The following is a 13,284-nucleotide window of genomic DNA, read 5'->3' as shown; positions in this document are numbered from 1 at the left end:
TAAACACAGACTTGTGATATTTAAGAACACAATGACTGGCTGGTTGTTATTAAGCACAAAGCTACACAATTGGTTATCTGTGCTATGCCCACCACAGGTATGGAAACTTTTGTAGATTTACCACTGAGCCACTGGGGGACAGAAACATCATGGAAAAAGTTGTTTTCAAAGACAAAAATAATGAAATGTAGCAGCATTACAATACCAAGTGCAGAGGTTTCTTTTAAGGTTTTAACAGTTTAAAATTAAAACAAAAATGTTGGTTTAATCGACTGCATAAGATTAGAAAGCAAACATGATAATTAGAATAGAATTATGTGTATAAAACATGCTCATAATACACATTTTTCTTTGTTTCAAATATAACCATACCAAATAAAAATTATAACCTCTTTAAGAGTTTGTCAGGATACCAAACCTGAAATTATAACCTCTTTAAGAGTTTGTCAGGATACCAAACCTGAAATTCTTGTTCGTATTCATTAATTTTACTGCGGTAACAAAAATGGCTGTGGTCAGCTAGCTTCACGTGCATCTTGTTATCATTTTGGCATCAAAAGATAGTCGCCAATCACCTTCTTATGCAGTAGCATTATCCTGGTAACAAAGGGTAGTGGTCCACTAGCTAGTTTTTACTTTGGCAATAAAAGATATCATGGCCAACTATATAATTTTAGTGACGTTGTATAAATTAGTTTTTACTTTAGCAACAAATAAGTGTGGCCCATTATCAACCTTCATTTCTGCATTTTTGTGAGCATTAAAGTTCATCCTTGAGCCTGAAATTCCAATACTTTGGTAATCAGTCTATGCACTCAACCAAGATGGTACTAATGGTCACAGTCAGTCACTTATACTTATCACCAACACCATCAGATAGTATTATAATGTTACTTATCTCAGAGTATACTGTATTATCACACACACAACAGTCCCACAATGAGCATTTATTACAGTATCAAGTCCAACATTAGTTTCACACATTTATGGCAGTATACTACCCCATAAATAACCTGTGGGTGTATCTATATTTACTTGAAACAAAAAATAACTAAATTTACATTAGAGTGCTTATCTTCATTGAGATAACACAATAAAAATTATGTAGTTTGATTATCAAGACCTCAAAAATTGAAAGTTATTTCAAACTGACATGTTCCCAGCCATAAATTTCCCATGGTGGCATTGTTCTTTTAAACTGCTTGGAATTTATGATGAATCAAATTTATAGGTACTAAACACGCAGAATTGACACCAACCATTCATGTAATGTATTAATTCTCACAAATGCTTTGGTGACTATTCACTATCATTACTCAAGCTTATCCAATCTATTTCCTTTAAAATACTCAATATAGACAAAAAAGAAAAACATACACTCTATGTAAGAAAAGTTTTTATGTCCCCTTTCTGTGAAGCAGCCACTGAATAACAGTGGAATAATCAATGCATACACATAAGCTCATAATGCTATCTTGACTTAGTGCTATTCAATAATATATAATTATTTGTAGAAATGTATTAGATACACATAACACATTTACATATTACATTTATTCTTCTTCTTAACTTCTATTTTTTATTATATTTAACTTCTTAGATTATATTTATGAATCCATTCTGATAACAGTATTTATAGACACATGTAGTAAACCACTTCATTTATATAGTTAATGTTATTTCTTATTTTTTTCACTTGATAAATTGTTTTTATCCTGTCATTTAAACACAGCAATGAAACATTGCTTAAAATAAGTTTTAATTTAGACATGAGAGATCTAACTTTGTTAATGTATATGCTATACTGTCTCTTCAAAGTTTTTAGAATGTAGGGAATGCATGGTGTGCACATTAAAAATGTTAAATAGACTAAATTAACTCACCAACAGTTGTTCACACAAACTGATAGATTAATAATGGTTGGAGATGGCTTGAATGTGTAATGAAGAAAAACTTTAATATAAGTTTAACATAACAGCAAATGTACAATGTTTCGACAAGGTTTTGTCATCATCAGGTACCAGATGATGATGATGAAACATTGTACATTTGCTGTTATGTTAAATTTATATTAAAGTTTTTCTTCATTACCCATTCAAGCTGTTTTCAACCATTATTAGTCTCAAAGTGGGTTCCTTGTCATCGAATTTAACTGATAGATTATTGTAGTACATTTGCATTAATCAATGCTTTTATTATACACTTGTGCACTTGTAATGAAGTTATCTTTGATTAACCATTGAAATAACCACTGAATAAACGAAAAAAAAATAAAAGGTCTTAATACAACCATAAATCATCCAAATGATAAAGCAGTTTAAAATGCTGAGAGCAAAGAAAATACTAGTTACAGGTTGCAATATCTACATACATAAAACACATACAGAAAGTGGTATGATACATTTGATAAAAGAAGAAATGTCCAAGCCTAAGTACTATCCATCATTCATATACTATTCCAGACAAAATTTGCCTGAAAATAAAGGTATAACTCAGTAAACATTTTTGTAAAATATTTATTAATTTCACTAATATAAAAACTAGTTGCAAATTCACAAAAAAAATTATAAGCCATAAAGCTCAATAATTATTTAAAAAACTTGAAAGACTTTACTTAAATACATATTTTAATAATGAAATACACAGTTCATTACTGACCTTTATTAGAAGGACATCTTGGTCTAACCCCACGCCAACATTACCTCCAATTCCCAATCCTTTGAGTTTCTGATAGAAAAAACATAATGTATATATATATATTTGATATAAACTATACTATTGTAGAAGTAACACTACATAGACACATAAACATCAGATTGTTATAAACGAGTGATATACTAATATATAAACCTTGCCTTCAAACTATTTTATGTGTGTGTGTGTGTTTTCTTATAGCAAAGCCACATCAGGCTATCTGCTGTGTCCACTTAGGGGAATAGAACCCTTGATTTTAGCTTTGTAAATCCAAAGACTTACTGCTGTCCCATCTGGGGACTACTATTTTATAACTATTATTCGATACTTTTTATTACTTATACTACTATTTTATAACTATAATTCGATACTTTTTATTACTTATACTACTATTTTATAACTATAATTCGATACTTTTTATTACTTATACTACTATTTTATAACTATAATTCGATACTTTTTATTACTTATACTACTATTTTATAACTATAATTCGATACTTTTATTACTTATTAATTTCTAATACCAGTCAATTAGCAATTAGTCATTCTATATCATTTACCTTCTAAAAATGTGTTGAAATAATCTATTAAAAACAGGCTAAGTGGCCAGATGTGGAAGGAAAAGAATGCAAATACAAATCCATGGCAAGAGGGGGCACATCCCCCCCCCCGAAAAAACAATTGAAATATACCGACTATATTTTCTTTCTACTCATATCATGCTTCTTCTCTTATTTAAATACAATTCTGTATTCCACTTTTCATGACAGCAAGTCTTGTAGATAGCATACCTGTTTTGTGTGTACTAGCTATTTAACTACATGAGAATTGAATGATATATATATATATATATATACATTCAGTATTCAGAGTGAGCTTCATTTTTATGTCAGCTCTACAGAACTTAACTTTTAAATAAACAACTTTGTATTATTACTGTAATTTACTTTAAAACTTTTTAACAACTTCTCATATACTAATACTCATTCTTTGCTCAGCATATATTACAATTAATAAATGATACCTACAGCTCCTATCAGGTTCTGCTCTTCAAACTTCAACAAATACTCTTTCTCTCTCTGCATAACAACTAATGAGTTTGGGTGTACCTTTAGTTTCTTTTTTCTGAAAGCACTTTTTAATCATTTGGTATGCTAATGTATATATATATCATATATTTTGAATTGTGATTTTTGGAGTTTGTGGGTGTTTCTTAAAAGAAAAAAAGTACCCTTCTAAATAGCATGATGACTGAAGTGTTCATGAATTTCACCCTTCTATAACTAGTATAGAATATACATATATATTCAGATATATTCATGTAATATTTTTCTAAATTTCCATGATGTTTCTGCATTTAGTTCACCACATCTGAATGTCTCAAAATTGTAAACATGTGCTGATTATTTAACACAGGTAAAAACTACATATTGCAACCTATGTTCTTTAGCCTTAAACATGTTTCTTTACAGACTTCTTGGAAGGTAAACTTTTCAAACAAAAAACACAAAAACCTATACAACTGGCTAGGGTTAAGGTTGCATGTAGACTATTGGTTAAAGTATGTAACCTGTGGACTTGCAGGAAATCCAACATTATTTATTGCTCTAGAGTATTTAAGTCAGCTAGTTCAATAGTTCTGTATTTTGATTTCCTCTCTTGCTCTTGAATCTTGTTTTCACGATTTTCAACCCCATCAGCCAGATGGCATGGAAGAAATGCAGTGAGTTTAAGTACCACAACACTGTGTTGGTATAATAAAGAATTTTTGTGTTTCATACCCCCTGTGTTTACTTGTTTTCCTCTATTGTCTATGTTCAATTTATTTTTTGCTTAACAGTCCTAAAGTTTCATTTCAGGGAAACTTTAGGTTTTTCTGCTGAATATCAATAGACTTGAATACTTATGTTTTAAAAGGTTATTTTGAACGTTCTTCTTTTTTTTTTCGGTTGACTCTCTGGTACAGTAATGTTTGTAAATTGTGGTTTCATGGAAAGTAACTTTCTGAAACAACATAAAACTTGTGGTAGAGACAAAGAAGCTGTAATGGTAGTGAAGATTCAGTCTGAGAACATGACAAGATCTAGGAGAGACAGTCTTCTGGACCCATAGCTTTCACCAGCTATGATGAAAGCAATGTCAGCAATCCTGAATGTTTCTAATACAAATTAAAATAATTAGACCCCACATGCAGGAGAAAAGGGCAGTAGAGAAGATTCATGGTTACAGTAAGTGGCCTGAGCTTCCTAAGACTTATTGGGGCATCTCTATGGGACTCCTAAGTGCTCATGGACAAGTCCTGGCATTGCAGAGCATTGTGTAAAGTCATCAAGGGCTGAAGAAAGTGGCGAGATGAGTGTGCCGGATGAAATTCTGTGCATTTCAATGTAACACATTAGGTGGAGAAGATGGAATCTCATGATGATCCAGTGAGAGCAGGAATTAATTAGGAGCCTTCAAAACCAGCAAGGCACACTGACAATACCCAAAAACTGTTTCAGGCAGCTGAGGATACTATTGGATGTGATAATGAAGTGTGGTATCCCATGTTGCACTGTCATTATGGCAACAACAGTGTGCATTACCATGTGTTACATTATCCCATTGTAAATTTAATGCAAGGATGGAGCATTCATCAGGATGTGTATATATATCTCTGGACTTTAAGAAGACAATAAACTCCAAACAAGATTTTGGCAGAGAAGCTGACAGTTGGAGCCTGTAGGCACCAATTAGTGGTGAGGTAAAGCACGTAAAGCAACTAATGTTCAAGGGAACAGCAAAGCAGCATTTAGACAGTTTCTTCAAACATTTCAAACACATTGTTACTTGGAATGGATTGACTCAGGGACAGAAAGTGCAACTTCTGATGGTGAGTTTAGAGGTAAAGCACTCAAAGAATTAGAACATTTGAATGATGCACAACTGGGACACATTTGCTAACAAGTTGCACTGTAGATTTGGCCCTGTGAAGAGTGCAGCAATTTATAGAACTGAGTTCAAAGCTTCAATGTGAAGTCCCTATGAGTATTTGTTCACTTATACAGAAGAGTTAATTACGTAGAAAAGCATTTTCTATTTTGTCTTCTGTAGATTCCAATGTAGTACTAGTAACAAGTTTATTGAGGAGTTACTTGTGCCATATTTGTTTCTCACAGATTGCAGTTTCAGTGCCTATATAGCTCGAGGTGGTCACATCAAGCTACAGAAGAACCATGGACTAGATGTCACACAATATGTATCAAATATATCAATGCGTTAAACCATCGTTTTGGCCAGTAGCACAATATTTGTTCTACCAAATGTTGATAAACTAGACATGACTGGAGAGGCACATTTCCAACTTTGTCTTGGCAACATCATACAATGAGCAAAGGTAGATGTTTCTGATCTGAGTTCAGGAATCAATATGTTAATGATAAACCTACTGCAGAAATTGTCAGCATATTATGTTTGTGAAACAATTGAATTGCAGTTTTGCAACAAAACCATCCAGTACTGGCCAGATTGGGTCTGAGAACAGTAAACTGCATACATTCACATTCAAATGGCTGTTCCCTTTAATGTACAAATGGTATTCTGTGGTATACCATGGGTGCAGTCTATTGCATCTTCTATTGTGGTTATAGAATCAATTCATATTCATACTATTTTGTGTCTGGAAAGAATGTTGCACCAGCTCTAGCAGTGATCTAGTTGGTGTAATGTTAGACACAGTCCATAATTACAAAAATCTGGCTATTCAGATTCCAGCTGTAATGGGCAATGGAATGGTAACAGAGGCACAGGTGATACAGACTAGAGGTACTGCTGGTGTTGCAGCTACTGTACCATGTTCAAGAATCAAAGCACAGCTTCCAGAACACCTGAAGTCTCTATATGAGTATTGTACAAATAAACTGAACATAGAGGCATAAACTGTGTAAATAGTTCAAGAACCTTGCTAATGTTTTTGGTCAATTGGATCAGACAACAGTCCTAGCATGTCTGATAAAACAATCACCATTCAAGTTTCCTTGGAGCACCAGGGATATAGCCAGTGCTGAAACTGAGTATATGTTGAAGGACAGAATAATACAACCATCAGAGAGGGTGTGGTTGTCTCTGGTGTTGATTATCAAAAATAAAGAATGACACCAAGATTCTTTGTGGGTTATTGCAGTGATGCATGTCAAAGGCTTTTCCTATACTGCACACTGACAAATATGTAGATGCATTGGAAGGTCCCCATTAAATCAGTATGCTAGACTTCCGTTCTTGATATTGTTAAGTGGAACTAGATAAGGGAGGGTCCCAAAAACTGCTTTCAGCACTCAAGAAAGGTTATATTTATTTGTGTTATGCCCCCACAACTTTTGAGTATTTGATGGAATTTGAACTGAGAGTACTTCAATGAGAGAGATGTTTCTTCTATGTGAATGATATACTTATTTTCTGCCACGTTTCAAGCTGCAACTGAAATCATGAGAAAGTTATTCCAATGCCTCAAGGATGCAGCTTGAAATTGAATCTAGGAAAGTGCAACTGAGTCAGTCTTAAAACTTATAATAGTGTATTTGCCTTTAGATTGATATAAAAATCCAAAATAGGTTCTGGACCACATTGTTGCTTTTTGAACATGGATGTATCACATTTCCTTGCACATTTTATGCCGCCAATCTAAAAAAACATAGTTAATATACATATTAACTAAAGGAAGGAAAAGTAAAGTGATAAATAACACAAATGCTAACTTCTTAAATTATTACAACCAAACAACTCTTCATTGTGAAATTTACAGTTTTTCACAACACTTTTCAAGTGTCTAACAATTATAAAGGTAAAACTATGATTAAAAGACAACATTAACTGTTTGGAGATCATCTGTTTACTTGTTTGTTGTGAAGCATAAAGCTGCACAATGGGTTATCTGTGCTCTGCCAACCACAGGTATTGGAATCCAATTTTTAGCATTACCAGCCCTCAAACTTACCACCGAGCCAGTCAGGGGGTTTTATTATAAAGAACAACTAAATATAGTAATTTGCACTAATATGCAACAAACAGATGTTAAAAAATGTTTTATCACAAAACATTGGTATGACGATTTGTATTATATAAACCTAAATATTTGCTACTGTTAACAAAAAGTTGTTTATATTAATGAGTCAAAAACCGAATCCATAATGATATTACCACCAATCTGTTTGTTGTATGTTTCGTACTTAGATACAGAGAAAAAATAAAAGTTTACCATTGAATGTTGTTATGGGCTCCCCAGTTGCTCAGTGATAAATCTTCAGACTTTTTGTGTTAAAAACTGGGTTTTGATACCTGTAACGGGCACAGCACAGATAGCCCATTGTGTAGACTTATGCTTAACTACAACAATGTTGTTAATTTTCTGTTCAGAGACAAAAAAGAGAACAATGTAATCATGTTGATGCAAAAGAAAAAATTATATGTAGCTAGTTAGTATTACACTAAATACAAATAAAACTCAAGAAGTGAAGTTTCAATTCACTATATTACATATAGCTATAAGACATTTTCAAAATAAGCATGATAAGTAGATGACAACATGTTTTATCCACAAAACCTAGAAAACTGAGAAGTCAATAAAAAATGATGTTTAGAAAAAAGCAAACAAACTGCAATTCAAATATGCAGGGTTAGTGGTGGAGAGTTAGACGTCTGGACTCTAGGAATATGTTAGCCTTTTCCTTTTCCCAAATTATACAGTTAACTGACCTTCATGATGGTTATCTGTGACAAGCCCAAATGTCCACTCTCAAGGCTAGAGATGGAACGTTTTACTCCCTGAAAATTGTCATAATGATGAGAAAATGTAAAATAATAATAATGCAAAATTAAACTAATGTCAGTTAATCCCTTTTAAAATGCAAGGAATCTAAAAGGAAAGCTCATTTTTCTTTGCAAAATATTCACATACTTAGCAAATTTGTTTCTAAGGAAGTGTAAAACTTTCCTGAAGATCAAAAGACTTCATATACTAGAAATAGCTATATTTCAGCAAAAAAAAACACATAAACTCTATAACTCTATGTTTATGATTAATGTAAAAGAACGAAACTCTTCATATTTTGTCCTTGCATTCTTTGGGTTTGAAGAAGCTTGAAAATTTTACACCTCAAACTAATCCATAGAAGATAAAAACTGTTGAAAACCCTTGTTTATAAAAAAACAAATTAAATGTATAGCTTATATCATTCTCATTAGAAAACATACAGATTATAAACATAACTGTAACTTACTGTTGTTACTTGTACATCAAATCCACTATCTCCCTGAAATAATAAAACGAGTAAAGACAATAAATTTCACAAGCATTCTTCTTAATCCTTAAAAAAAAGAGCCATTAAAATTCAATAGTTAATTGAATAAAATGGTTGTAGTTTTATCTTATATAAAATAATAGCTAATAATATCTTCCTTGCACTGGAACTGTATTTTACTTGAGTAATATGGATCTACTTTACATAAACACTGTTTTAGTCACGTTATTTGTTTTACCGTCTACAATGTATTAAAACGTTGTGAGTAAATTTCATAAAACGGTAGAGTTTAATAATTCTACATGAAATACATCTTATTTAATCTGAGTAAAGCAAGTATATTGTAAGCAAAGTTTCATAAATAAATCAATATTGTGTTAAATAAAATTATTTTACCTTATTTCCTTTTTCACCTTTTTCCCCCTAAAAGAAAAGAGAAAAACTAAAATATCATAGTAAAAGATAAACACAAATATTTGTGGCAGAAGCATCACTAGGCATTGACACTCAGGGCTTGTACTCCAAATCCCCAGTTGGTGTCTTGAAAAAGCAGAATAGAAAACCATGATCGATATCATACTGAAATGCTAAAAGTGCCTTTGCCTATGGGCCCAAGCCCCAAATCTTTTAAGTACCTAGCAATGCCTCTGATGTGTGGTATGCACTGTTAATTTGTAACTGACAGATTAGATTCAAATATTTTTAATCAGTACTCATGCTTCTATTTGTGCATAAGATAAGAACAAAACAGCACAAAATATACAAAAATTCATATTATAATAAAAAATAAGCATTTTCACAGAGAATGAGTTAATTAGATTCCAAATACTTGCAGTGTGAAAAGAGTGAAAATATTAGTTAGAATTGCAAAATTTATGACATATCTCGGCCTATTTTTTTTTTTTTTTCTGATAGTGAAATGGAAACAATACATGCCACTTTCTGTTCTTATAATTAAATACACATGGAAATAATTAAATTCTACTTCACATAAAATATTACAAGAACAAAGCACGATATAAAATAAAACCATTACTAAATATGTATAATTTCTTTACTTGAAATAAAATCCCTGAAATATATAAATCAAATTAACTTTTACTTCATGATTGTAAAAAAAGAAAAACCCTTTACAAATACATTGTGTAGTACAAGATGTCTAAATGTGTTCAGTGACTAACCTTTTCTCCATTCAGACCAGGGAATCCAGGAAGCCCCATTGGGCCCTTTTCAAAACGTGCATTACAAAAAACAAAAAATGATGTTCACTGATCATGCAAGCATGCAACACCATAGTGAAACATGCACTAAGATCATCAGATATACAGCATCAATGAAAATATATAGAACTCATAGGATTGGTAGGTAAAAACAATCAAACAAATAATCTACAGAAAATGAAATATTTCCAAATGTATGCCAAATATATAATCTGAACTGTTATACAGGAATAATACACAATTTATATTTTATTTCCAGTATATATATATAAAAAATAAATAAACTAGAGATATATGCATGCTATTGCAATCTATCAATAAGCCCAACATTACTATAACAAGAGTTACATGTAAACAATTTACTAGGGTTTTGCTATTCAAATATGCCTAATTTTGAATTATATATCAATCATATAGGCTTATATTAAACTTTTGAAGCATATATTTTTTTAGAAAGCACATGCATGTTTCACATGAACAAATCTGTATTAAATTCAGTAATACTACAAAAATACTGTGTTTCCCCAAAAGGAAATGGTTTCAGTCAGCATGCAGTATCAAAATTATTTTGCTGAGCAAATACCTTTTCTTATTGTAGTGCACCCTTAAAAGTGCATATGCATAATATTATGACTTAATTTCAAGACAAACTTAGAAACATTATAGATATAAGAAATATTATGAGAGCTCCACATCTAACAGTTAACTACATTTGAAATGCTTTATACTTACTGGGACTTAAATTAAGAATTCTACTACCTGAATAACAATGTACCATATGTAACTGAGGTATCTACAAGTTAAACTATGATAATGTGATCTAAGTACTCCACTTTCAATTCTTACCGGAGCACCCTTTGGCCCATCAATTCCAATTGCACCCTGTATAATAAAAAAAGAGACAAACATTAAATATTTGTATAAAAAGTGATATACTCCTCACAACTGGCGATACAACAGAAAAATAAGAAAAAATATTAATATAAGTGCTCAAATAACAGTGAGATTTTGTACTTGTATAATTGTACTTCCATTTTAAACTTACAGTCAAATACCAGAAACCAATAGTCTATACCATGTTTATCTGAGAGTAATATTTAAACATGTATTCATGTTTTCATGGTCGTTAGAAAAAAATGAATATGTTTAAAATTTCTTTAAACTCTGTAAGATCGAATATTTTTGAGGTAATCATAAAATACTTAAAATGTAAAAACATTTTTATTTCCTGTAGATCACAAAGTAAATTCTGATTAATTATAAACACTGATCTTTAAATGTTTTCTAACAGATGCTTGAATAATGTAGAGGAAGTCAGCATATCTGTATCTGTGGTTTTGAAATAAGTTATATTATTTTGATATAATTTCATTACCCATTTTGTACAGATCCTACACATATAACTACTTGAAATGTTTCTAGTGTTGTTAGTGAGTAAATCTACTTCTGTCAGTATTTGGCATAGCTAAATTTTGCAGGACTTTATCTGCAAATTAATTATTAGAAGGCTTTACTAGTTTAAAGACGATTTAATTAAGTAAAGAAACGTGAATCCAGTTACCAAAAATATTTTTATTTTCTTGATGTAGAAATGTGCCTCTTAATTTCTTAACTAAAAATATATTTACATTTAAACCTTTCTATAAAAATACTGTTGCTCCAATTTCCTCCATGGCTATGGCCTTAGACATACACATACTTTATATATACGTGTGTGTGTGTTTGTGTTTATTTTTTAAAAACAAATAATTCTTACAATTCAAATAGAGAAACATCACCATGTGGTATACTTCTCCCCTGCTTGTGGCAATACTTTAATTATTGGACTGTTTAATTCACTGGTATAACGATATTTTATACAATACTCTGTAGTTTGAATGAAATTTTGATGAGCACGTTGATGGAAGGATAACATACCATTATCATTGTTTATAACACAAAATTATACCTAAGACGATTGTGATATATATGTCGAGGAGCGTTAAGAGAACCACGAGATCAGACTGCTTCATACGTTAAAACTGCACACCTAATAAATTTAACCCCTGTTTTTATGTTATACTTAAAAAAATACTAATCATATTCTTTAGATTAATTGGAAATGCTTTTATTGTGCACACAGATATTATTGACAGTTACTTTAGTACTAGTAGTCAATATACTTCGATTCTAATTCAAAAGTTAAACCATTACACTCAGTTAAAAAGTTTTATTACATCTGATATTGTGTGAACAGAATACAAGTCATTAAAAGTTTCTTCCTCAGAGTAATATGTTACCACATTCACAGCCATCTATAGGTTAACGGTGAATCTTGGTTCAATCGCTACTAACAACTATGTGAAATCTAATCAAAAACACCATAGGTGTGAAAAAAAGGTGCAGCCAAAAAAGGATCGAGCGTGCGACTAAAAGGTATGAAATCAAAATTGACGGCCAAACTGGTAATTACACTTATAGCATCGATAAGAATTTTACAGCAAATATTCATTCTGTTACGCCTCCAGTCGTTAGTTAATTTTCCGTAAATTCGTTCCGACGAAACTTTAGCGACACAAGTCCTTTCTTAAATAAAACTGGTTTATTCTTTCCGAATACAACTTTACGATAAACTTAATTTCAACAGTCGCTCTATAACAAACACTATAATTCACGTCTCACGTGGCCAACAATATTTTGTCCGCATACATTCAATTACTCATTCACTTGTTGCGTCACGTTGTGAGCGTCTTATATATATACCACACTACCCCCAATCTAGTAGTCTCCCAATAATTCATGAAGGTTCGAGAAGGAGTGGCGTGATACCAGTCACGTGACCTCGCTGACACAACACTGCCCCATCCTTAGTATTGTTCGTCCCGAACAATACCCACTTACATTAAACCAATAACAATAACTTAATTAAATGTACAGAATTACAACCATAAAATTACAATTCAACAAAGTCTCTTGATTTTACGGGATGTATCTTCTTCCGTACTGGTCTCAGTCTCGTTGGCTTCTGCTTCACGTGGGGTTCATCTGCTTCATCAGGAAATGTCCTATCGTCAGTAACAGTCACATCAGTGGTAGTAACTTCATCAAGAGCTT

The 13,284-nt window shown here is 31.8% G+C and overlaps 1 protein-coding gene across 8 annotated transcripts in view; it reads right to left on the bottom strand.

Moving 5' to 3' along the window:
- The window catches only part of LOC106462738 (collagen alpha chain CG42342-like), a 220,189-nt gene that overhangs the window by 63,856 nt on the left and 143,049 nt on the right, over nt 1-13,284 (bottom strand). For 7 of the 8 annotated variants that reach the window (XM_022390068.1, XM_022390071.1, XM_022390069.1 and 4 more), the window contains 5 exons: nt 11,038-11,073; nt 9,368-9,394; nt 8,951-8,983; nt 8,427-8,495; nt 2,659-2,727 (listed from right to left, as the gene is read on the bottom strand). In XM_022390068.1, the coding sequence (XP_022245776.1) occupies nt 2,659-2,727; nt 8,427-8,495; nt 8,951-8,983; nt 9,368-9,394; nt 11,038-11,073 (234 nt within the window). The remainder of the gene's footprint in view (nt 1-2,658; nt 2,728-8,426; nt 8,496-8,950; nt 8,984-9,367; nt 9,395-11,037; nt 11,074-13,284) is intronic. The other variant, XM_022390073.1, reaches the window with a different exon arrangement.

The sequence above is a fragment of the Limulus polyphemus genome, unplaced genomic scaffold, assembly GCF_000517525.1.
Source record: "Limulus polyphemus unplaced genomic scaffold, Limulus_polyphemus-2.1.2 Scaffold1235, whole genome shotgun sequence".
Lineage (NCBI taxonomy): Eukaryota > Metazoa > Arthropoda > Merostomata > Xiphosura > Limulidae > Limulus > Limulus polyphemus.
This window is presented reverse-complemented; position numbering and strand designations above follow the sequence as displayed.